General features: G+C 39.5%; 1 protein-coding gene across 3 annotated transcripts in view; it reads right to left on the bottom strand.

Moving 5' to 3' along the window:
- Positions 1–26,607, bottom strand: part of PIK3CA (phosphatidylinositol-4,5-bisphosphate 3-kinase catalytic subunit alpha) — a 33,557-nt gene that overhangs the window by 1,173 nt on the left and 5,777 nt on the right. For 2 of the 3 annotated variants that reach the window (XM_027893746.1, XM_027893749.1), the window contains exons 2-20: positions 15,594–16,007; positions 13,867–14,076; positions 12,949–13,199; positions 11,088–11,333; positions 10,153–10,238; positions 8,807–8,912; positions 7,669–7,821; positions 7,430–7,564; positions 5,926–6,050; positions 5,471–5,552; positions 4,840–5,004; positions 4,173–4,276; positions 3,221–3,392; positions 2,894–3,000; positions 2,266–2,387; positions 1,653–1,731; positions 1,055–1,225; positions 685–802; positions 355–506 (exon numbers count right to left, since the gene is read on the bottom strand). In XM_027893746.1, the coding sequence (XP_027749547.1) occupies positions 355–506; positions 685–802; positions 1,055–1,225; positions 1,653–1,731; positions 2,266–2,387; positions 2,894–3,000; positions 3,221–3,392; positions 4,173–4,276; positions 4,840–5,004; positions 5,471–5,552; positions 5,926–6,050; positions 7,430–7,564; positions 7,669–7,821; positions 8,807–8,912; positions 10,153–10,238; positions 11,088–11,333; positions 12,949–13,199; positions 13,867–14,076; positions 15,594–15,945 (2,936 nt within the window). In that variant the 5' untranslated portion in view covers positions 15,946–16,007. Of the gene's footprint in view, positions 1–354; positions 507–684; positions 803–1,054; positions 1,226–1,652; positions 1,732–2,265; positions 2,388–2,893; positions 3,001–3,220; positions 3,393–4,172; positions 4,277–4,839; positions 5,005–5,470; positions 5,553–5,925; positions 6,051–7,429; positions 7,565–7,668; positions 7,822–8,806; positions 8,913–10,152; positions 10,239–11,087; positions 11,334–12,948; positions 13,200–13,866; positions 14,077–15,593; positions 16,008–22,694; positions 22,823–26,607 lie in introns of those variants that run through there. The other variant, XM_027893748.1, reaches the window with a different exon arrangement.

Below are 26,607 nucleotides of genomic sequence, written 5' to 3'. Positions count from 1 at the left end.
CCCAACATTTAAGAATTCTCAGCACTTGCAGTTTTGCAAGTATCCCAAGTGGATTTTAAATGTTAAGTCAAAGAAATTTCAGATGTTTAAAAAAGTATCATCTTTAATCACTTGTATGCTGACCTTGCAAATCTCAGTGAGATTTCATGGACCAAAGGTCATGTAAGTGCTAAGATTAACTATTGATTTGCAAGGGGATGGCTGATCTTTAACTAAAGAATTAGAATATACCCACTGCAAGCCAATTAAAATACTGCTTTTCAGTTATAAGGTCTATTTATTAAATGTCACCACAGAAAAGTGCATTTTAGGTACAAAATGCTCTGGAGTTTAAATGCTTAAAAGAAGGCTCACCTTTCAAACTCCCTTGTTTTGGTACATTCTTGGGCTCCTTTACTAATCACTATTAGGAAGTCTTGTGTTAAGACAAATGGCACACGCTCTCTTTTATAACCAAACTTTTTCTTCTTGTGATCGAGGAAGTGCCCAAAGTCAATGTGAAACAGCTTGGAAAGACAGAAAGGTATTTCAAGATTAGTAATGCCTTGTTTAAATGAAGACACAGTCAAAACAATCATTTACCTAAAGTTCTGATAGGTTGGGTTTTTTTTTTTTTGGAAAACAAACTCATATCAAAGTGAGGATGACCTTAGGGTATGATTTTAGAAAAACAACATATCTTACTTGTCCATCATCTTTGACCATGATGTTACTGTTGTGGCGATCACCAATGCCCAGGATAAAGGTGGCAACACAGTAGCCGGCACAAGAACGTGTAAACAAGTCAATAGCTGCATCATACCTATCCAAAACAGACAAGGGGACACTTTCCTCAGTTATTCTAGTAACACAGAAGTGCAAATTTTCCTTTCTCATTAAAAGAGTTACAAGCAGGAATACTGGGGAAACAAGGGTAGGTAAAAAAGAAAACAGAACCAAAACCAGATAGACATAATTATGGACATGATTTCCCACTCGACGAACTTCAGTTCTCTTGAAATTTCCATCAAAAACAAGCACGTGGACAAGAAAAACAGGCAACAGGCAATCTCACATGTCTCCTTTGTTCTTGTCCTTGAGCCACTGGTGCAATGTATGGCTGTTGAACTGCAGGGCTCCTTTTAAGCCTCCTTTACACTGAATCTGCATGATCGTGTGAGAGCTCCTCACGACCTCGATGAGTCCCACACAGTCACCAATTGACAGACAACCATAGGGCAACATCCTGAAAGATAAAGGTTAGTTCTTTTTTGGGTTTTTTTTAGGGTTTTTTTTGCCTTTATGGATAATGGTGGCAAGAGCTGGGAGAGGGTGTATTTTTGCAGATTTCTGTATCTGGCTACTCTTTAAGCCACAGGCAAAGTGTAATTCTGCAAACTACTCTTGGCCAAGGCCATAATTCTGTCCCTCCTTACAGTACTGGAGGCAAAACTGTGAGGATTTCTCAAATACGATCCTAGGTTTAGAAAATTCAGTAGTTTAGTTAACCGAAGGTTATTAAAAAAATCAAATATTGCTCTAAAATGTACAAACATGCCTATTTATAGCATTTCATTTACTGCCCTTGGGAAAACAGGAGCAATCTCGGGGAAGAAAAACAATGCAAAATCCATTAAGAACAGTATTGCTTGGAAATGACTTGCAATGCTTACCGAAGGTCAAGCCCCTGATTTTGCCAGATGTTTTCCATAATTCTAATTATCTGAAGTGTCAGCATGTCCTGACGCAAGTCTGAAATAGTCAAAGATTGCAAATTTTGTAACACCAGAATACTTGGTTAGATCTTACTCTACTTCCCCCCCCAAAAGTATGTCTAAAGGTAATGAGGTTTGCACAGGGTTTGTTCCATCAATAGAGAAAAGTGTGTTTTAAATACTCAAAAATCAATATAAACTTGTGGTGGTGATTTTAAAAATGTACACTAAAAACACCCATGAATTGTTTTATTTCAAAATGGAAGTACAGATTACACAATCTGTAGTATCTTGAAATCGTTTTCATGTAAAAAGAACAAATACTAAATAGTATCATGTTCCACCTCGACAGACTGACTAACTTAGAAGATAGAAAATTTGTACTTGACTGAGATAAATACTTATTTACCCATGCTTAATTTTTCTGGAAAACAAAATGGCTTTTTGCTCAGCTGATTTTTAAAATCATTTTTTGTATGTATGTATTTTATATGCTTAGAAAAACCACTAAACAATAGGTTAGGAAAATAAACAGGTATGTAGCTTTTGAATTACACTTATTTTTCCTTACCATCTCCATTTTTAAATATTATCTCATTGTTCTGAAATAACAATTCAGACATAATATCTGGGTTTTCCCAGTTCAACCAGAGCGGCCTTTTTGCAGATGACATTATCCTGCACTCCTCCAGCCTAAAAGAGACAAGATATCTATGAGATAGGTATAATTTGATTCTCATACCAAATTTCTGTAATACTGTATGATTCTGTTGCCCCTGTTTTGGGCAATATCTGAACTAGCACCAAATTAAAGACGCAGAGGTAACTGACAATCCATGATTTTTACTTTCAGACCCAGAGTTAAATTAGTAAGTGCAATGTTAACCATTTGCTAAGACCTGGCTATACTGTAAATATTCCTTTAACAGTGTGTTGTCTTTAACAATGTGTGGTCCTTACAACTGGAAAAAGGACTGCAGTTCCCATCACTTTAAAAAGTAACAGCTAAAGGTCATGCTGTGCCCCAATTTGTTACACCATTAAACTGAAATGACTGTACTGTTTATGGACTACACTGCTACAGATTTTATTCAGTGAACTTTGAAGATACTAACATTTCATATGTTAACACTGTCAGTGGTACCATGGCTAAACATTTACTTAAATAGCCAGACAAACTTCAGAACTGAATACGATACCGAAGATTTCCCAGCTGATGCGCAGGATTGAGAGGAGAGATAAAACCTTGCAAAGCATCCATGAAGTCTGGTCGCCTCATCTGTTCAACCAGGAACTTCATCTGTACCTGATAAATAATCACATTACACAAACTGAAACCTTTAGTTTTGTTGCCTGAAGAGGTAGACAATGGCATTGCACAGAAAATATTACAGCTCCTAGGATGATGTAAATCTGAATCCACTGAAGTTGGCATTAACACTTTCCTAGTTAATCACATAGAACAGTTCTAAGTAGTTCCTATGGCAAAACAGCAACAGTTTTGATACATGGATGGATTATAATACCTTCTGGGTCTCATCTTTTTTCTCCTGCTTGAGAATATCGGTGAGGTTGATCAACTTCTCCATAGCCTCCACCTGCCTGCTCAGATGCTTTAGGTACATTCCACACGCTCGACAGTAGGACTCCAAGAGTAAACCAAACCTCTGACTGACAGTTTTATTGTGCATTTCAGACCTACAAAGAGAGGAAGAACAGTTGCAGCTTAGAGACAAGACCACTTTGAGGTGCCAAAAATGAAGCTATACTTGTAACATCTTCGTACAGTCCTAAAATACATCCCCTCAGACAAGTTAACCAGGCAACTTATTCCCTTGTCCTTGATGGTTACCAAGGAAAGCAGAAAACTGAAAGCACAAAGATGCCTTGCTGCTATTTCTGTGTTTGATCACACAGCTTAGAGCAGCATTTTTAGGTGAGACCGAGCTACAGCCCTGTATGCTACAGACTGATCTATACTCAGTCTTCCCAACACTAGGAATTACAAAAGCCCATGTTATATTCAGTAAGGAAGAATGCTGAGATATCTGGGCTATCAAGCTCTATAATAAGCCTGTAATAGGCAAAGAAAAATAGTTTTTAGTAAGCTTTTTCAAAGCTTTATCTGGTCAAATTGGGTGGCTTTCATTAGGCCTCATATATTTGCAAAATTTTCTGGAAAAAGCTGATGGGAGATTGGGCAGCTAAAAATATGAGAGGCTTTCAGCAGTCTCAGACTACCTTGTTTCTACAATAATCATCATTAGGCAAAAAGAAGGATATGCCTAAGTATCTATTATTAATTAGCTTTTGAAACTGCAAGGCATGATTTCTATCACCAAACTATGCATTCAAAGTCTTAACCAATATAAACCTATTTTTATTTTGAGTCTTAAGAATGGACATTTAGTATGCCAAGCCTTTAGAACAACTAGCTAATAGGAATCCCACCACCCCTTAACATGACATTAAGCTTACTTCAGATGCCAAAAGAAGAAGTGTCCTATCCTTTGGTTGGTCAGTGCTTTCTTGAGTAAAAATCTCACAAGCTGATTATCTAAATACTGTTCGTATTTCAGAACCTAGTCAAGGATAAAGAGAAGATTAAAAACATCATCTGCAGTTATTATTTCTACGAACAATATACAGATTAAAGACAGTTAAATAAAAAGCAATCTATGTTTTACATTATTTCTGGAGAATGACTGATCTTGGTATTAATACTTGCATGTGTTAGAATTTGAACAATATATGGTAACTGTGTGCTGGCTGTCTCTATTTCAGGAACTTACCATCTGATGCTTCCTTTACTGTTACCAAATATTTTAGCCTCAACTTGCTCAAAATTTTGAGAAGATGCTTCTGCTCATACTTTCCCATATGTCAGGGCAGCTGAAATAGCTGCCTGTTCCAGTTGGTAGAACAGTTTTGCATCTCTGCAAAATTCTGGCACTCAGTATCAACAAGCAAAACCACAGCACTAGAGAAAATAAACTGCATTTCATCTCCTCCTGAATAATCCACAAAGCAAACAGATATTTTTGCTGACCTATTTTTCACAACATCTTAACTTTTGTCGTATTTTAAGCCTCTGTGATCACTGAATACGCACAAGGCAACAAATACACCAGAATATGTTATTTACCTGTACCAGCTGGATTAGATACTGAGACAGTTTGTCATCTGTCAGGGACTTCTCCAGGCACCGAACTGCAAAAGCTCGCACCATTGGATCTGGATAATTACAGTCCAAGAGCTCCATTGCTTGCTCTGGCTTGATTGAAGGCCAATCTTTTACCAAACAGTACATCTGTGGACAAGAAGTCCAAGCACGTTACAAGTTTGCACTGATTAGGAAGAAGTTGTAATACAGAGCCATTGGCAGGTGTTGTCAGACACAAACTGCATCTGAGTAGAAGCAATTTACTTCCTTGTCCTCTCAATCAGCAATTTGATATTAGTTGCCAGTTGACTTTGTTGTTTTATCCACTACAAAAAGAATGAAAACAAAACCTCACATTTAACTGCAACTGACAAGTTGGCAACATAAGAGGGACTCAAGTAATGCCAACCAGGAGAAGATCTTAAGACTCAGGCTGAGCTAAAGAACAAGAACTCTGGACCAGAGGCCCCTGTCAATTACAATGGCAACTTGTATCATCCAAGTTTTCATTCCATGCACACATAACATGTTTTTAACTTCTAAGAGTTTTCTTTAAAATAGCATATTTTAAAGCTTCTTCAAAAATTAAAACTTCTTCAGTGCTTTAAGTTACCTGGGCCACTTCATCTCTAGAATTCCATTTAACAGACAAAAGTAACTTGGGCAGAATTTCTGGAGTATTCACACAATAGTGTCTGTGAAAGAGAAAAAAGTTGCATGTAAAAAACATCATTTTTGTTTCGATAACCACCTACTATGTCCCCACAGCCTTGCACCTTTCTCTTCCTTTGTCAGCAGAATCCTATGGATACCATGATGAGGATCCATGCATGCAGGTGAGACTGCAGCAACAGGGAAAATGTGAACTAATTCAGCAACTGACTTTTCTCCACAGGCAAGACATACAGTGCAGAACATTTTGCAAGCCTTGTCTAAAACACCAACTCCACAGTACGGAGGAAAAAGGAGCAAAACCCAATATAATCATGACAAATTTCGAGGGAATGGGGTGAAGTCTGGCTATGCCAACGAGGGTTTTCCTTTTGTTTGGTTTTTGATTTCCAGTACCTGTGTCTCCAGAGGAAGTCCTTCTCTTGCTCAGTGATTTCAGACAGAGGGTCTCGTGTACAGATGGCTCGCAACTGCTCCTTGTCACTCTCTGTCAGTTCGCTGTCTCTGGCTATTCTGTTACTCTGCAGAGAGAAAGTGGTACATCAACCCTCCACACAATTCTTTCTGTTGCCATACAACACACAGGAAATACAGTATTTTAACATTTCACACTAAGTGTGGAGAAATGGTAGCAGTTGACATCTGATGAACAATGTAATGCAGCACAAAATGAAAATGGTCATTTCTACCCCCAGCTTGACATTGCTGAGAGCTGCTGAAAGGAGTGAAAAAGATTCAGAACTAAAAAAGAAGGCTTTTCCGAGACCTTATTCTACTTCAGTTTGGTTTTTTTTTTTTCAATTGTTAAGTGTAAGTTGACCACTACTTTGCCAGTGAAGTGACTTATCCTCCTCACCTTTTTGTATTTTTGCCTACAGAGGAAAAAATACCGAGTTGAGCATATACAAGCCCAGGAAATAGGCTGTGTTGTAGCAAAGGAATGTTTTATACCAACAAGCCAGATGGCCTTAAACATTTATTGAGAGCCCTGCAGCACTGCTGCATAAACCACAGCAGATATGCTTCCTGCAGAGTATCAAGAGAAATCAAATGCCTTCAGCCTGATGCTCAGGATATGTTGATATGTTATAAATATCACCAGAATTCCCAAACTGGACGCTCACTACCACCTACGCAGTTTTTGGCACAGAGAAACTTTCCACCACGAGACTCTTCTTCACACAGACCACGGAGCTCTCCTGGGGAAACTCTCAAGTTTTTGAATCTAATTTCACAGCCATGGCTTTAAATACAGAGAAATTTTAGCTTTGCCGCTTTTCTTTTTTTTTTACTTCTTTTATTCATCCAACAAGTGCTTTGAAGAAAGCTCCAAACCTCACCAAAAAGCCAACTGTTGACACCCAAGCTCCCTTCCTTGGAAGAGAAGAGACAGAGGACTACACCCATGCGTATGCCAGTCAATTCCCTTAAAATTCCCACTACTTATGGTTGTAACTAGCCCATAAAACAGACAGTAAAGAGTATCAGCACCTCTGGGTTACATAGGAAAGCCAACATATAAACACAAAGACACTGCAACAAAAATAGTAACACTGACGGAGAATCACAACTTTTGAAAAGTTAAACTAAGTAGTGTAGACACCTGAATTAGCACTACAAAAATGTCAAAAATGCCCTAACAGTTTGTACAATAAGACAGTTTCTCTATGAAGTGTTTTGGTTGGTGAGTGAAGCATTAGGTCAGTTTACTGGTAATGTAAAGAAAGGAGAATATATTACCCATTTTACTAAACACTCAACAAAAAACTGATTACTCGATTTTACAATAAATCAGGGTATAAGAGAAAACAGTTTTATCAGTAACACACTGAGTAAAATAAAGGAGTAAATAACACTTTCCTATTTGAGTAGCTGATCTCGGAAGGGGGGTTTGCCTTACCTGCCCTGCGTAGCTGTAGTTGAATCCCAGTTCCCGTGATATGGTCCAGTTGGCATGTTCTTCTATCACTGCCATATCTGGAAACTTTACAGGATTGCTGAACCAATCAAACTCCAGCTCTAAACATGGAGTTTCCTGTGTAAAGGGAATTCAAATTAATTTTTCTGTTGAGTGACACTTACTAGAATACAGCACGTTTTGAAAATAACCTCTTAAGGAGGAAGCTGCCATGCAAATACCTTATTTGGATTTGATCCAGCAACACCAATAGGATTCAACAAATCCTCCAGCCCATGAGGTACTGCCCAGAGATTCAAAGCCATTTTCCCAGATACAAGAGTGTCTGTGTAATCGAACATGTTTATATTTCCCCAAGCCAATGGACAGTGCTCCTTAAAGAGATTAAAATATGATTTTTTTTTTCAGTGTCATCTATGAATTACTGCAGAGTGAGTCATAAGAAACAATGTATTCCTCCCAGATCAAGGTGTTACGTTCCCAGATTAGCAGAAAGCAGGTTGTGGAAGCTGTACTGTATTTTTCTATGAGTGACTGTCACAGCAGTCATTTTACAACATTATATAAAATGAATTGCAAACACATGCTAACACCTTCCCCACACCAGCATAAGTCAAGATGATATAGAAAGTTTTTTTGACATCGAGAGACTTTTTACCAAGGCCTGTGGTGAAAGAACAAGGGACAACATTTTTAAACTGAAAGCAAATAGTTTTAGATTAGGCAAAAGAAATATTTTATTTTTTTTTTTTTATTATAAGGTACTGGCACAGGTTGCCCTGAGAAGCTGTGGAGGCTTCATCCCTGGAAGTATCCAAAACAAAACTCCCCTATATAGTACCTGTGACACACACTCAAACCCAGAGTGTAGTGATCCTGGTGGCTAGAATTAGATGCTGCAAGTAGATTCTTAAAAAGTACTATTTGACATCTTGCATCAAATGCTAAAGGAACACAGAATTTCTTTGCTTGAAAATTTAACTCTAAAAGTGTAAATATTGCCCTTTAAAAATAAATAGGTTAGTAACATGGGTCTAGAAAATTAAGTTTAAAACCATTTCCACTTCAAAACACTAACACTGGGTTTTGTGTCTGGCAATGCAGCATAGACATGATTTACAGTGTTCAACTGTAAAAACTCTTTTTTTCTGTGTAGTTAAATTTCCAAACACAAAAATAGTGGTAGCCTGAATAAGACACAAGAAAAAAAAAAAAAAAAAACTCAGCCAATTTTAAGCAGATTCAAAGCAAACAGTGCACTAAGAGTCCTTGCCAGGACAGCATCTACCACATGTTTTTCCCAAACTTGATTTAAGTAGCTTTTGCTCATTAGTGCATTAAATCCATGAAGTATTTTACCTCCTTCGCTCCCTTCCGGCCTTTAACAGAGCAGATCGAGAGGCAGAGCCGAGCAGCACGTGGGAGATCAGGAATGTACATGTCATACAACAGCCATTCATTCCACCTGGGACATTCAGAAAGCAGAATTAAACCAGGTTAAAGGAGGGCACACATTGCTACACTGATGTAAGGTTTAGCCCGTGAAACAATTTTCACTTCAGGGAAAAAAAGAAACAGGGAAAAAAAAGTGGCACAGCTTTCAGAACTGAATTAAATTTGAACTGCTGAAAAAGATAACTGCAAGATGGGGATGTAACATGGAAACCCAAATCAATATTCCTAACTCAAATATTATTTTATTTACTATAGTAATAACAGCACAGATTGGTTCTATGGGAATAGTTTGGGTTTGTTTTCATTAGCTTCTCTAAGCAGAATTTAGCTCTCAGTTGGAAGAACTGTGCTTTTGAAGAGGAACTTCTGAATACAGTTTCTTCTCCTAAGCAGATTGTCATGTTGAATTTTCTCAGCTGAAAGAGGTAGCAGTTTCCAAGGACAGCATTAATTTTTTAGCTACTTTGTAGCTACTAAAAGCTACTAAAAGCTACTTAAACTTTGTAGCTACTAAAAGCAGTTTTACACAAAAATAATTGTGAAAACCTTTCTCTAAGAACGAAAAAATTGGCAGATAAACTTCACTTTGCTTTTCTAAAGTGTTCATTTGATAAAATACAGATCTGTGTGATTATATCCATGTTTTTAAGTCATAACCTTCACCACCTTTCCCAGATTTTTTCTCTGAAACAGTTTAAACTATCAGTTCAAGTACAGCTATATTCAGGGCAACTCAGAAGGAGAGTCTATTTCTCAACAACTATGTATATTATTAGCCCTCTAATTATAAAACCTAATCATATTCATAGAAAATGTACAGATAAAAATGAAAGTTTCAAAGTTTATTAACAAAGACATGAAGTCAGAAAAATGCAAGTCAAGAATTACTTCTGCACGCACACTTTGCATCTAATCCTAGCAGATGCTGGAATTTCACACCTCCTCATTAGCTGAAGTTATGAGAACAGGCAGCTAAAAGACGTCTTCAGTGTTTACATATAAATATACATAAAAATTGGTTTTTGCCCTTGTGAGTTCAGGTGATTTATTTTCCCAGATAATACTGACAGTACATCAAACACCCTGGAAAATCAGCCCAGCTCTGGCAGTCACTTCCCATGTTAGCAGGTGATGCCCATCTCTCCACATCCACGTGGTTTCCCTTTGGAACACGCTGTGCAACCCTCCCCAGCACCAATCTGCAGGTTGCACAACATCACACTGCCTCATGCTGAAGGTGTTTAACTCACCTGGGATTAGAACAAGGTACCCTCTGAGTATTCACATTGTCACACAAAGGTTCCCCACCATGGTAGATACCTGTTCTAACATAGATCTGAAAACAACATCCATATTAGTACTGTCTCTGAAATGTTACTATAAACAAATTTTTGCACTGCTGTCAACACATACCATGATTACAACCCATTATCCTTTCATTTTCAGCAAGTGCAAAACAAAACCAAAACCAAACAGCCCCAACATTCCCCAACCCAAATGAATTTGTGCTCTGTCAGGTGTGAAGCCCGGTATATAAGCAAAACCTTCTAGAAAAAGCATTTTGGTCTTTTTCCTTATTAATTGCAAAACTAGTCCTTCAAAAATAAAGTAACCAACTTGAAATGAACTCTAAAAAAAAAAAAACCAACCCTTGAATTTATTCTCAATTATCCCTGTGCCAAGGTACAGTGAAATAAAAGACCACACAAATTCTGAGGAAAGAGAGCCAGGGTTGTAGATGTCTTCAATGGGATTGAACCCTCCACCTGCCTTTTCTGCCTTATCCCCCCACACTTCTCTTCTCTTAAACACAGACAGCAGCACATTATCCAGCATCCCCTAACCAAAAGTACTGTCAATTTACTCTAACACAATCTTAAACATAATTATTTAGAAGCAACATGGGTTTTCTTTTTCTATCCAAAACATACTCTGCTGAAGGGAACTATGCAAACTGAATCCTGCTCCTCTCAGGGCTGATTACCACAACTTGTCCTTTTTAAGCAGTATACAAGTTTCCATATGCTGAAACATGGATATATTCTTTAGAATTGAGTAATCCCATTTAAATAAAAAGTGGTGTAATTTTCTAACATGTTAAATATCTCTTGTTTTCCAGTGTCAATGCAGAACCGAAAACTCAGGAGGGAAACCATGAGTTGCTGCAAATCATGTGATGCCTTACCTTGTCTATGTCTCTAATGTTCACATTTACATAGGTTGCACAGAGGATTCTTATTCTGAGAGCACTGTTTATAGTCCAGAGGGATTTGGTTGTAGCCTCTCCGTTCATGTAGGGCGTAGCCGTGGAGATCCGCCTGGAGTAGGATGGCATTGTGAAGGTGTCCAGGGGCAGCTGGGTGTACAGGCTTTCCTTGGCCATCAGCATCAGGTTGGGCATCCGACCCAGCATTATGCAGCTTCTTATGTACTGCAGCAGAACAAAACCAAAATGCTGTTATGTTTTAAACCTCCACACTCCTGGTAATTTAAACCTATTCAGGGAATCAGAAAAGTAAAAGCGTATTTAAAGAGCTTTGTCATGTCCCTGTGTGCACTCCCTTTACAGTGTTCATAGTTACAATATCCAAAAGTTTCAATACATGCTGGGTAGGGTTGCACAGCTGCACTTGATACAGATTTTGTGATATGAACAACGTCTACAACAAGAGGTTGAACTGATGAGAGGGAACAGAGCTGACAAAAAGACCAGTCAGGTTTCTTGTACAGCTCTTTAGCTCTGGTGCAGCGCAGCACAAAGCAGACGGATTCGAGCTGTCCCTGGAAGCAGCTGAGCAGTTTCTGAACAGCAAGTGCTGTCCCAGCCTGCTGTGCAGCCCCAGCACAGGCGACTGGTACTCCTGGTCACAGGCAGGAGCTCGAGGCAAACAGCAGACAGTCATTTTTGGTTCAGATGTGCTTATTACCTTACACTCAGCACTGATCCTGACAGACTCTGCTCCTGACACACTTTAGCTGTAAGGCTGTTGGTGTCCAGTCAGGTCTGAGTGCTGAGAGTATTTAGTCTGGCAACAGTACCACAAAACACAGTGTTAATGCAGGTCCAGCCCTGGAGTTAATGAGCAAGCTCTGCCGCGGCACAGCAAAGGCACACCAGATGCTTCTGAGGAAGCCACGCTAGATCAAATAGGTCTGGTGTTTGATCTTAAGATGACTCTACAGAATTATTCATGTATGCCCGCACTTGTTCCCCAGCTCCCACAGTACAGAGCTGCTTTTCCCATTACTCAGGATCCCCCACCCCTCCTTCTCTCCTCCACTGCTCTGAAGATCAGACTGTCAACCATTTTAGCCGAAGGAATGGAAGCTGTTTATTACAACAATTCATTCCTCAGAGAGGAAGCAGAAGCAGCAGTCTGTCAGGAAATCTACAGGGTGGCATTGTTGTCTGTTCCAGAGAGGGCTGCTCAGATGATCTTCTGTCAAATGTTCTGTCTCACACTCCCAGCATTAACAAAACCCAGGCAGTGAAGGACAGACAGACACAAGCAATGATTTCTGTGGTGCTGGAGGTTTACAGTTTTCATCTTATTAAAGGAGTGATAATGATGTAAGTAACAGGAAAAGAGAGTTTTTTCTTTTTTCCACCCCTTTAGGACAAGATTTACAGTAGCAACAGTTGTCTCATAATTTACAATCTGATTGAACTTCCTTTTGTGTTGCATCAGCACCATTCAAATCTAACTCATCTCTTGCCATCAAAAATCTAGGATATTTCTGAAAATACCTACCACTGATTTATCACTACTGTCAGAGTTAAGAAAGAAGAAGAAAAACTACACTAGTGATACAAATTCTAGTTTAAATTACATTTTCTCCCCACGCTCTTTTGAAGCAAATAAAGCAACAAATATGCACACTACACACACGCATCAGCCAATCTCTTTTAAGGGGCATATTTACTGTTACTTCCTATATCTTGGATTAATTTAATGAAAAAGCCAGACCTCAAATTGACCCCATTTCTCCCCCACAAATTTGGACTATTTTAGTGCAGTTCAAAATACATCCTTTATGTTACTTACCTTGTACTGGCTCAGTGGACATTTTTCTAGCAAGTATTCATCACAGCCACAAACTTTCAAAATGTATTTGCCCTGGTACTCCAAGACACAAAGTTTCAGTTGCTCAGATGACAGCAACATGCTTCGTGTTTTCTTCCTAATTGCTTCAGCAATGACTTGCTCAGGCACACAGTCATGGTTGATTTTTAAGGTGTATTTCTGCTTATCGTTGTTTGGTGACACTATTACCCATATCACCACTATAATTTGCCCTAGAATAAATGTAAAATCATGTCAGGTCTATCTTTTTAATGCAGTTTCAAAACAAAAAGCACAAACTTCCACCCCCACCAAACCCCAAACGAAACAACTCCCACCCCTTCCCCAACACAGAGAACTGCTTTCAGTGTTAAAAAAAGATGTAAACAAGATTCATAGTCCAAACCGACAGAGCGTTTATAACTTCTGCAAGGAACTGGGTGAGCTCAGTTTATTTTTGACTCTAGTGTAAATTCAAACTTTTAGCCCCGAGGTTAAGAATGTTTTTATTAACTGAATACTACTGACTATTTGGCCTTGAAGAAAACAGCAGTAACTCACTCGTATTTCAGGACTGCAAGATAACTCACTGGTGCAGCATGATTTAATTCCAGATTTCTGAATGCCACAGAAAACTGCAAAACCCATTAAAAAGTCACCTCTATTTACCGAGTTATATTTCAAGATTTAGTTATCAGAATAGCGAAAAGTGTAATTTTAATTATTGTTTTGAACCCACACTCTATCAGGAAAATTATTCTGAAGCACTTAGGGTGTAAGGGATTGCTAGAGTGTACTAAATACAGTACATAAAACAGTGATTTACCAAAGTCACCAGCTGTGCTCTTTGATTTCAAACACCGAAAATACATTTGTTTCTACTGTAAATATTGATCTTACCTTTGTCTAGTTTATTGTATATGTGTTTGGGTAGTTCAGCTGAAGACTCTACGTTTGGGGGGTAGACGTACAGTGCTCTGCTGTGCGGTGCATTGGCATCTCGAAGATCCACTGCTTCTTTACAAACATTGAGGATGTTTCTCCTGAAGTCTTGTACTTCTGGATCCTTGACCATGTCAAATTCACAGACAGGCATGCCAATAGCAAAACCTGTAGCATGAGGAAATAATTGTAACTGACAATTACAGCAAAAGATTCCTTCTATCAGTCACAAAAAAAGCAAGTTTTAAGTAAAACACAGCATAAACTATGTGTGTTAAACTGGCTTCTCCTTGTATACATAATTGTTTTATATCATTCAAGAACCACACAATGCTAAAGTTCACTCAGCAGACACAGAAAAGGTTGGAAAACAGGTGCCCATTCCCTAAAGATCCTGGAAGCCTTAAATCACTGTTCTCACAGCTGACATTCCTCCTGGAGGAAAAGGACCAGTACTGAACTTCCTTTGAAGTCAGCACAAAGTTTCCTAAGGGGACCAGAGGAGCTGTGACATCTAATTTTTTCTAAAACCCTGGCAGGATTGTTGGTAGCTATTAGGACCATAATCAACTGTGCTTACAACTGAACGACAGTTATTAATATTTTTGTTTAATGACCAACATTATTTAAGACACACAACAAGCACTCCAAGAGATACTGAACTTGAGCTCTTTGGCAAAGATTCATGTAGTAACAGTCCACTTCTCTCAGGTTCTCAGTCTCAGACGTAATTCCACTTGCTTTAATGAGATTACTTGGATATATATCATTATTTATGCATGAATGTTCAAATGGAAACTTTCAATTGTCGCATAGCAGGGTTCCCTGACCCCTCCTCTGCCCCGGTCCTGAACAGGTTGAGCTTTACAAAACAGAAGCAGTTTACTTATGATGCGTTCACAACCATTAAATAATTTAACAATTAGGAGCACCCCAGAACAAGTATTTCCAGTTGACAAATCTCTACCACTGCAGTACGCACTTGTTAGCAACGAAACAGGAGTGGGGATGTTTGTACTGCCTGAATTTAGTACTTAACCAAGATGCTGGAATATATGCCAATCTGCCTGTGCTTCCTCAGTGGATCGTGGAAAACAATAAGCTACTCGAGAGATGATTCAAAACATCACAATTTGTCTCTCCTCTGCCTCTGCAAACACCTCAGGTGTTTCCCTCCTCTTTCCATGCTCTTTTGTCTGAAGGGGAAAAGGGAAGGCAAACCCAACTAATTTCTGAAATTTCACTTTCTAAGTAATCCAGAGCAAATGTGTTATTGCAAATGTGGTTTAAGATTTGTAGTTACATCCAGAATTGACAATTCTGTAAACTTCAAGACAAATTATGATTGACTTCCCAAAACATAGAACTGGCTTTGCTCTGCAATAATGCAAAATCCTGCTAATAAGAGACAAGCAAAAAAGACATCCTCTAACCCACAGGCAAGGACAAATATGTTTTACAAAGCCAAGGCTTTAGATGTGAATGAATCAGAACAGCAAAAGGAGTTTAACTCACAGTTTACAAATATTGGTTTTACTATGATCAGCATCCTTGGACATTTGATGCAACAACTGACAGTTGCGAAACGCAAAAGTGACAAACAGGACCCATCTCAATTCTTTATCTTTTGAGGAGGAGAAGTCAGTTAAACAGGTTAGCTATGTTTAAATAAAATATAATCTCACCTATTTCTCTATTAAGAATCTTTTCTTCTCTGTTACCTACTGGTTCAATAACTTTTAGGAAAGGCTGAAACAGTCGCAGGTCACAAAGTCTCCGCGTTTCATCAAAAAATTCTTCTCTTTCCGCTTCTTGCGTAACACTTACAAAAATGTAAGAAGATTCATCCTGAAGGAGCTGATAGAGAGGGTATTTCCTTGCTTCTTTAAAAAGTTCATGTTTAATAGTCAGTAAGGTGGCCTCACGGAGGCATTCTAGCGTCACTATCATTCCATTTGGGAGGAGACATTCCACAAGGATCCTCGGGGGCATCAAGTGGATGCCCCATAGTTCACCAGATGATGGCCGGGGAGGCATTTTTAAGTCTTGAGATAACTTTGTACTCCCAGCTCTTCAAGCAGTGATTCGTATGTGCAAGCCTGAGGGAAAATAAGAAATCGGCATATTAAAATTTAAAATACAGACATCGCCAGGAATTGCAGATAAAATTCTTCGAACGCTGCTTATAATTACAGGTTAATATTCGTGGCTATATTTCACATTCACAAAAAAAAAAGGTTTGATAAAACTGATGCCTAAGGAACTTGTATTTTATCTAAATATCTATTCAAACAGAACAGTTAGTAGCAGAATCACATTAGTTTGGGGAAAATGCCAACATTCACATGTCTTAAAAACAGAGTGTTGTTTTTTTACCTAAACCTTATAATTCGTGATTAGAACAATTCAGTAGCATGGGAGATGAAAATATCTAATATTCAAATTATTACAGAAATTTTTAAACAAACGTCAAGCCCAGTTCTTCACATTTTTAATTTGTAAAGAGAATTGGACAATACAAACCACTGGCTTTGTTAAGTTTAGCCAAAACTGATGCTTCCATACTTGTTTTTTTAAACTTTTTTCCTATCTCAAACAACAAATATTCAAAGTATTCAAGCAACACTAACATAATAGTTATAAATATTTACTAAAACCCCTAAGCTCGAATTTAAGAACCCATGTACACACAAGATTGGCTGTAGCTTTTTTAGATCAGTATAAGCTACTTATTGCAACAAAACCCTTTTTTTTTTTTTTATTTTTACCATGAATGAGACAGAAGAACTGAGATCCATTAACACTTTTTTAGTTGGGCTCACTTCATTTAGCATCGATTCCCTGTTCTAGTTCCCTTTGGCAGCTGCATGAATGTCTTTGCCAAGCCAAAGGAAAGGAGGGGAACACGTGTCTGACCTTCCAGCTGTGCTGCTCATGCCATCCTAGAGCAGCTACAAGAAAAACGGTATCTGGCAGAACAGAGATGTCTCACAGCCCAGGGGCCAAGGGCAGACGTCAAAAAAAGAGCAGACCCACCAGGCAAGCACATGGTGATACCTCGCCAATAAACACTCGTAATCGCTACCTATTTTTAATGTCCTTAACCTGAGGTAACATTTGTGTATTTGCAAAAGAAATCCATCAAGAACTGCTGAGCTTCTTCAGGATGTTTTCACATGTAAACTGTTGGCATCCTGGGATAAGAGTGAAGAACACTCCATGCTGCAAAATATTTGCTCTTTGTTCTGAAGCCTGCTGCTTTCACCCAGTATCCCAGAATTTTTGTAGAAAAACCAAGTTCCGTATCTTTGCATTCCTTGCTCTTAATTTTACAGAGAGCCATCACAGAATCATCATATATTAAGGGCTGAAAGGGACCTTAAAGATCATCTCGTTCCAACCCCCTGCCATGTGCAGGGACACCTCCCACTACACCAGGTTGCTCAAGGCTTTGTCCAACTCGGCCTTGAACACTTCCAGGGATGGGGCATCCAGAGCTTCTCTGGGCAACCTGTGCCGCTGCCTCACCACCCTCACAGCAAAGAACGTCTTTCTAATATCTACCTAGACTAAATTTCCCCTCTTTCAGTTTGTACTGCTCCTTGTCCCATCACTACAGTTACAAATCCTCTTCAGACTTCCCCTCTATCTTAATTTTCTTAATAACAGGAAGGAAGGGAAAGCCCCAAACCAACAGCTTCACACCACTTCTGTTTGACCAGTTTTCTGAAAGCTCTCACTGTGGGAAAGCAATGAATGCTATGCTTGCCCTTTGCTCAGTAAATTTTTAAAATGTATATTTATTTAAATATATATTGTGTATATACGAATAAAATTATAAATATATAAGAAATTATATATAATTTTTTTACATAAGTTAAAAAATAAAATAATGATCCTCACTTCTGCACTTCTATGTCTTGGCACTTATTTTCTGAAAAGTTTTCTTTCCAAGTACATCTGGTACCTGCTCTTGCCACACTTCAGTTCTTACAAAGACGCATTAGAATGAAAATGATGTTTTCCCAAATCCACTGCTTCCTAAGCAACTCTGAGTAGCAATAGGGTTGTCTTTTTTAATCCCTCCTTTGTGGTTGTAGTTTGGGCTTTTAAAAATATCCACACCAGTATACTGAAGTGCCACTGCAGATTTAGAAAAATACTTTTCCACTAACACCTCATGCATATTTAGAAAGGCTTGGCAAATGACTTCTTTTTCAAAGAGAGCTTAAAGAAGCTGTTTTATTTCCCTCACCATTGGAATAGTGTCAGTGAGCGGATGCTGAAATGGAAAGTTCTAAGCACACACAGTGTATTTAAAGAGGCAAGCTTGGGAAGCTTACCAATTACAAAACATTACCAGTGAACCCAAATAACACCATTTAGGGTAACTTGGAGGATTCCAAATTACCAATAACTATCCTCAGCTTACAGATAAGAGGAAGTACAAAGGTTAAATGGCATCTGTTTGATCAGTCAAAGCATGAACAAGACACCCTTTCCATTTCACTGCATCAAGTGCCATCAAATTACATTTCTTAATTACAAGCACAGACAGAAACGCATCTCTGTTATGGCATAAACCAGCACAAAACCCCCAAACAAACAAAAATATGCAGTCACATGAACTTTTCCTGTCCACACACATACAATGGTAGCATAGACGGACCACAGTCAAATTAAGTATTTACAACACTTGACTGAGTTTATACCAGAAGTCTTTAAGTTCAGTTCCACAATCCTGCTGAGACTCTGAACTGTAAAAGCCCATTTTCACTGCAAGAATGGTGGCTCGTTCCACTGTAATTACTCCTTCCTCCCCACCAACAATTGCCAATGAAGAAACAGAGGCAGCAGTGGGAGACACACACATACATATTAAAACCTTCCAGCCGAGTATGTCTTCAAAATAAATGTCAGCCCTGGCTTCTTTAATAATTCAAACGTTAAATGACAACTCTATACCATTTCTTCAAAAACTTGCCCACGGTCCAAAAATGACATCCCCAAAACCTACACTTTTTCAGAGCAATTGCACCGAGACAGCAGCTTTTGTTTTAAACTGGGATAGAGACATGTGCTGGAAGGGTGCACACAGCCATTCTGTGTGCACATTCATCTCACTCGCACATGTAATCATGCCTCCAGGGTTTGGATTTGGAAAGCAAAAATGTAAACAGAAACAGTTCTGAAGTATAGCTGGCAGCTTGTGTTTCTGTGTACATTTTCAGATCTGGAAGGCTGCCTGGAATAAATAGAATCAATTATGTTCTTCGACAGTGAAAGGACTGTAATTTTAAGGGAATTCTAGAGAGATGTTATTTAAGTCAAGCGAAGGGCACGTGAAAACACTTCAAATGAACGCTACACCACACCTGCAGTCCCTGACCTCCCAAAAGCACTTTAAACATTTTTCCCCTGCCAAAAGCTTTGGGACACCTGGGCTTGTGCAAAACACTTGACAGAGTCCTGCATCCTTGTCTCTAAACTGGACTCATGGATATGACGAATGGACTGCTCAGTGGATAAGGAACTGGCTGCATGGTCACACTCCGAGTTGGGGACAATTGCTCAGTGACCAAGGGGAGCCCAGGGACAAGTGGCATCCTCAGGAAGATGGACCTGGACAGGCTGGAGAGGTGAGACTGTGCAAACCCTGGGAACTGCAACAAAGCCATGTGCAAGTTGCTGCACCCGGGTAAGGGCATTTCCAAGCACAAACACAGGTTGGGAGGAGAATGGATAGAGAGGAGCCCACTGCCCTTGCTGAGCATCCAGCCTGGAAAGTGATCAAGTTTTGAGATTCCATTCAAAAAGAGTTAACATACATGTGGTGGAAGCAACTGGGAAGATAAACAACATACCTTCCACAACAGATTCCTACTTGCTTCCAGATACACTTACCACATTAATGCTGATTTATATAATCTATTTTCTTACAGGATAGAAATTAGTCATCATCTGATATAGCTGATATAATCCCTTACTAAGAATAAGAGATTCCAAGCTTAGAAAATTTGGTTTTGGTAAACTATGACAGTTTATCACCTCACAGGTAAAGAGACACTGTGTAAGTCAATGGGTCAGTCTATGGAAAAAAAAAAAAAGTTCCCTTTAGGAGACATATAGCTAAAGCTCTGTCTCATCAGCACAAGCATCTCCAGTTACTCTTCAGGTTCTAGGAGGAAATTTTTCCATCTCTGATGCACCAGCTAGCAAGAAATTTAGCAAGCATGGAACGAAGCAAGAAATACAGTGTGCTGTAACATTGTACTGAATGTATAAAGCATGGGATGCTTATGCAAAGAGGTGCACACATTCCAGTGACTGAGAACTGAGTAATTCTGCATTGCTATAAACATCAGCTAGTGTTTCAAAACCCATTCAGAAGGCCAGACTAAACACTCAGTGCAATTTTATCAGTCCATATTTGAAATTGAATGAGTCATTCAGTAAACTGCTACACTTTAATTGAGGCCCATTAGTTTTTCCAGTCACAAGACAAATCCCATTACACTGTTTTTGTAGACAGGATGTAGCAATGTTTTATAATAATTTGTGGTATCTCTGGTATCAGAGAGCTGCTCATAAGGATTTGTGTCTAATTTGATTTCTTTTCCAGGCAGAAGTTTCCTCTAGAATCCCAGCTTTGCCTTAAGAGAAAGGCTTCTATTCATTAAACAACCTTGGCTCTCTATCAAACTGACAGAATCAGGAACCTACAGGTATGACCCCCAAATGAGCTTTTACAGAATCCCCAAAACAAAAGCTGTGGGTTTGTGTAGATAAGAGTTCCTGGAAGAAGAACAACACTTTTCAGAATGCAAGAGACATTTCAACCTTCCTAAATGCCAGAACGTTTTATCCTCATCTTCGGACACATCAGGAACTCCAAAACATGAAGAAAACTGGGCAGAGTAGTCTGTCTAATTTTGCTGCTGTCCAAACCTGCTGTGTGGTGACAGTAAGACTGCCCCAGACTAGATATTTTCAGTACTGTCCTTTTGTTCTTCCTGCTTGCCAAGCTGGCACTTTTCCAAAATCCAGGAAGACTGGTACAAAGATGTCTGAAACTGTCCTCCATGAAAACATTATTACACACAGATTTAAATGGTAGAAATACTGCTTTGTTTAGAATAGAAAACAGAAGATGTGGCATTGCAGTCGTGTCTCGTTTCTTAGGTTTTACTTTCATCCTTATTTCCCAGAAAACACGGATACGCGGAATTGCTTATCTGATCACAAACAGCAGCTCGAGGGAAGTAAACAGAAGGGTTTAACGCTGTCAAAAACATTTTAGCTATTAGTTTCCCTCTGAAACAGGCAAACAGCTCCAAACACTACCAATTTTATTTGCAGCTACCTATTTATTTCCTCCCTTCAAAAACAGGGCTGAGTACATCTGCCTTGCTCTAGAAGGAGCCAAAACTATTGGTAGCATCTGCAGAATTATAGTACTGCAGAAATATAAGATCAGTCTTTCCTGTGAATGTAAAACCTCACTGGAAATCAGTGAAAAGCAGTTTCAGTTGAGTTAGATACAAGGACATGGGGCAACTATGTTGCAGAGCTGTTTTCTTTAAAGATATCTTATGTCCAGGTTTTTTTGTTATTTTCAGAATACAATATTCCTGTAGTGACTTTCAGACACCACGAACAAAATTAATGGTGAGGTCATCCTGAAAAAAGAAAAAGAACTCACTATGAAGTGTTGCCCAAGATGTAATATGTGTTTTATGTTGCTGAATAAAACAAAGGTTCAAACAGCTGCAACAAAACCGAGATGAAGAGTTTAAAAGGATTTACTATCGCTGGAATATTTTGTTTTCCCCTCCAAGAAAATCAAAAGAGCTTTGTGAATTCTTATTTTCAAATCCCCTTGCTCACCCTCCCCCAACACATGCAGGCACAGTGTTTATAGCTTCACTCAGTGTCTGGGAGCCATGAAAACAGGATCACGAGAAAGAAACATTCGCGAGTTGCTGGTGACCTCTGCAATTCCCACTACGACTGTGCTTTTCCCCCAGGGATCCCATGACATACCAAAGTCAGAATGTCTGTCCTAGAACATCTTCTTCCAGTTAAAGGCAGAATTAAACAAAGGAAAGCCCGGAATTAAATCTTCCTTTTTAGTCTGAAACCATTCAGTAATTCCATTTCTAGATCCACCTCAAAGGTCAGGACTTGGTTATTTATAGAGGACTAACAGTCATAAAGCACAACAAAAGAATTAGAAAAGCAATGCATCTTCTCTTTATGTTTCACATATCTGCTTACTCATTACTTCAGCAATCAGCTTGGCTTGCTGTGTAGCAGGATGAGAATTTCTCTCCCACCTGGCTCTGGCCTGGTTGGAGCTGTTCCTCCACAGCGAGCTGTGAGCTCTGGAGCTCAGTGAGCACCACTCAAACTCTTTCAAGCTCTTTAATGAAAAAGCCTTAAAGTTTGGCAACAAATTCAGAGCAACGTGCTACTTTGTACCCATAGAAACAAAGTTTTCCTTTGATTACATATTTTTCTTTCATACTCCATTTCCCACGGCTGACAAACATTGTTTTAGGTGAACACGAGCAGAAGGAACATGAAGCAAAAGCACACCATGAACCACACTCTGCTCCTTGCTACAAATATAAAAAGATTTCAATGTCAGCTTTTGCATGCAGTTCTGCTCTTGGAAATCAGTGCAAAACGACGTAAACAAAAGATCACTCGAGAACGTAATTCATTAAGACAGATTTGAGAAGCAACAAATGCCGAACACATAACTAAAAATATAAAAAGTCCACCTTAAATAACGCTGTTTAGTTTTCTTTACATGTTTCTTCCCATCCTCCCACCTTCCTGGGATATTTGGACCGCAGACAGTAAACAGGATCTTTAAAAACAGGAAGTGCTGGCACAGGGACAAGGAACGGGAGCAGAGTCAATCCAGGTGTTCCGCACCGCGGCCGAGCCCGGCTCCCCACGCGATGGGAGCAGCTGTGCAGCAGACCTGGGATGGGGCCTTTCCTCGTGCTGACCTCCCCCGGGCACGCCACCTTGGCTCTCAGAAGTAACTCCCTCTGCTGCAGCGAGATAAACCTCCAGTTGCACTGAGGAAGAGGAAAGATTTCCTCTCCCGCTGTCCATAGCCAGAAGGGCAGGGAAAGCACGGCAATAAAACCCCGGAGGTACCGCAGACCTCACACAGACCCCACTTGCCTCTCTAACACAAGCAACAGCACCAAGAGGGTTCAGTCTACAGTGTTCACCTGACCAGCTCCTCGGGATGGAAGGCACAAAGAGCACTGTGTGTTCCTCAGAAAATGTGACTGAGATTAGGCCCACTCCTGTTTACCAACTTACATTCATCTTTACACAAAATATTCACCCTGTGAGCCCTTTCTTAACTAAGAGGCATCTGAGAAGGACATCAGACTCAGGCTGACTCAAAGTATCTCGTGTACTTCCCATGTAACATTTCTTAGGATAAAGTGTGGCAGCAACTTTAAATTGAGATAATGGTTTTCTGCTAAGTTACTAAGTTACTCCAGACCCTGAAAGCAACTAATGTGTAAAAACAAAAAACTTCTGCAACAGACTTACTGAATTCAGTTGGCAGAAATAATTATCCTTTATTTACTGGCAAATAGAGGATGGGATGCAGCTTCACTTTTGTTAGGACATTTGTAAGGAACAATTGCCTCGGCAAAAGCTGTGGAAGTAGGCTGTTTTATTTTCCTCTTTGTTTGAGCTCCTAAACTGAAAAACAGACACAATACTTTCTCCATTGAGCTATTTCTTAGCTCCCTTTTCAAAACCATTTGTTGAGAGAAGGAAGTTTGTGGCAGGGTTAACACAAAGACACAGCCACTGTAATGAAAAAAAAAATCAATTCTGCAGCTAAATACACCCGTGCTATAAACAGCTGAAATTCAGATAGTTCGTAGGAAATTATCCAATACAAAGACACGTGGAATAAGATAGCAGGCAAACAAACCCAGTTCCTTGCAAACCCTGCCCTATAGAAGCTACACGAGCTGTAACCACAACTGGAAAACCCCCTGGCTTTTCAAGAGCCAGTCAGAAACACTGAAATCTTACTCCCTAGTAAACTTGTTTGTGATACAGAGTCAATGGTGATTAACTAAATATTTATTTAGCAGTAGATGATAACCCTGCTGAAAAGCAAGCAGCAACAGTTTTCCATAGAATATTATCAACAGACCTTTATTTACTCCAGCAACAGACGGAGACGGTCCCGTCTATCCCCCACACCAAGCGGGGAAACTCTTCAGCTGCAAAGCACTTGGCACCACTGACTGCTCCCGTCAGCCTTCATCTCCCTAAAGGTCAGACATCCCACGGGTGTATTGCATCTAAGCACCAAGGAAAACTGGGCCTTTTACCTGACACCACACTGAAGACTGAATTCCTGATTTTGGAAGAGTATCTGACTACTTCGTGTACGTTACAAAGAACCCAAAATTTCTCTGAAAGCTTAGGGAGTGTTAATTCCTGTTCTAGCTGTTGACCCTGGGAGAACAGCCCTTTTTTTTCAGGTTGGATGCCACCATCACGATGCTTGGGACATTAAAGCATTTGTGTTCAACAAGTGCAAACAAACACGATTCACTGTGACTATGAACGTCACTAGGTCCTGAAGTACAAAACCAGCTCTGGTGAGCTGTGACAAACGGTTCTTCAGTGTCTTTGTCCAAATGTTTATCATTCCTGCACGTGTCTGCTGGAAGCACCTCATATGATTCAGTGTTAAAATGAGACCAAATGCGGGTTCAAAAATACTGACTTTGTTATTTAAGCGTACGGGGGAAAGAGAGAGAGGGAGAAGACAAGAAAGTACAAGCAGAACAAAGTCACCGCTGAGGATCCAGTGGCATCCCACTGGTCCTTACACCATCCCTCGTCAGTGGGAGTGGTTTCCAGCTGCTCATTAGTGTGAGAGTGGGAGGGGTTTTCAGTTCCTCGTGAGTGTGAGGGGTGGGAGCAGCGTGGTCTCACCACTGCACATTCTTAGGTCTTGACTAGGTGGTTGTCGGGGGTCTGCTCTGGGGGTCGTACGAGGAAAATACCCCCCAAAATCAAGCGTCCTATTTGTGACCCCACTTCTTGCTCTGGTTCCCTAACACACCCTAGTGGAGCAGCAACATGAAAAGTGTCAGGATTGGTCCTGCCTCCACAGGGCCAGAACTGAAACTGTTTCTTTTTGAAGCTCCCGCAGAGGCACCCAGGGTGTTTCTGCAACAAGTTTCACCACTGAGCTCCATGTTTAAGGCATATTCTGCAAATGTGATTAACCCTTTCCTTACAGCATCATGATTCGTGTGTAGAGCTACTGGGTCACTAAGCTGCTTGCAATGCATCTCTTTTTCCTCTGCTTCAAGCTGTAACCCAAATTGTTTCTCTAACGAGGTCAGGGTACCAGCAATTTGTGTTTAATACATTTAAAACACATGGCTAATGTTTGCATAAATAGATAATGTTTGTATTTAACATGAGCTTTCCAAAGAAGTGAGGTAAGCTCAGAGGTATTTAGGCAGACACTAATCAGCCACATCTCTGCAATGGTTTAAAGATTTCCCAGCTTCCCAGTTTGGAAAGTCACTTTCATATCCACATTAAACGCTTTGAGACTAAGGCACAGGCAACCTCCTACTATAGGCAGAGCTCTGTAAGAGGGATACATTAAACAGAAACATTTTTACTTTTAAAAAGCCAAAAAGATACTGGCAGTAGCCAGTCACTGCTACTAAGAGAACTTTACACATCTGCACAAACAAGGAAGTATTTTTTTAATACATGGATAGTTCATTGGAAACATTTTGTTAATGTTTTTGTAGGCGTGTATATTCAAAAAAACTGAAAGCAGTTTTCAGAGTGGTGAAGTTTAACCCTGGGGCAGAAGAGAAGATCACAAAAGCTGAAGTGTTTCGGATTTAATTTTCACTCATTAAAAAAACGCTAATTAGGGAAAGGTAACTATCTTGCAAATAATCTTTTTTGTTGTTTAAGTAAATAACCTGCTCATATACCAGGACAACAAGAGATTGGAATCTATAATTATGGTTACACTTATCACTCCAAAGTTGTTTGTGATACTCTCCTATCTGCTGATATAACAACGAAAAGCTTGGAAAAGAGGTGGTGAAAGAAGAGTTGAAGAGCTGGATTGCAACACAATTTGACAATGTATTCAAGAAGAGTTTCTATAGCCAGGAACAGGTTTTGATATCCTACGTTTTGTGTATCAACTCCCCCTGTTTTACTGCTCGTTGGCTTCCATTTCCAGTTTTCATCTTTATCTCACAGTGGTAGTTATGCCATCGCTCCCCAACACGTCAAAACATTCCAGCTTGGAGGTATCTAAGATCAAGGGAGTGCTGCTGAGCAGCGATAACAACATCAGTGCTTTATCTTCCATTTCACAGCAAGTTGAAGAGGAAGGCAAGTTATCAAAATTTTACTAACCACAGCCTTGGTAAGAAGACAAACATGAGAAAAAGCGTTAAACTTCACTTTCTCAAATAAAACGTTCAAGTCGATTTAAGCCCCTTCTTTTAGCTAGCAAACACTTATCCAAAAATTCACGTACCTGGTTAAGTTTATCATCTACAATGACATCATTATAATCTCACATATTGCTATTTTACACCAAAGTACAGATGTAATTTATTATAAACCAATCTTTGAAACAAACTT

The sequence above is a fragment of the Empidonax traillii genome, unplaced genomic scaffold (assembly GCF_003031625.1).
Source record: "Empidonax traillii isolate 1590-97213 ecotype Southwest subspecies unplaced genomic scaffold, ASM303162v1 scaffold405:size801240, whole genome shotgun sequence".
Taxonomy (NCBI): domain Eukaryota; kingdom Metazoa; phylum Chordata; class Aves; order Passeriformes; family Tyrannidae; genus Empidonax; species Empidonax traillii.
The sequence above is the reverse complement of the archived record's forward strand: the minus strand, read 5'-3'. Positions and strand labels throughout refer to the sequence as shown.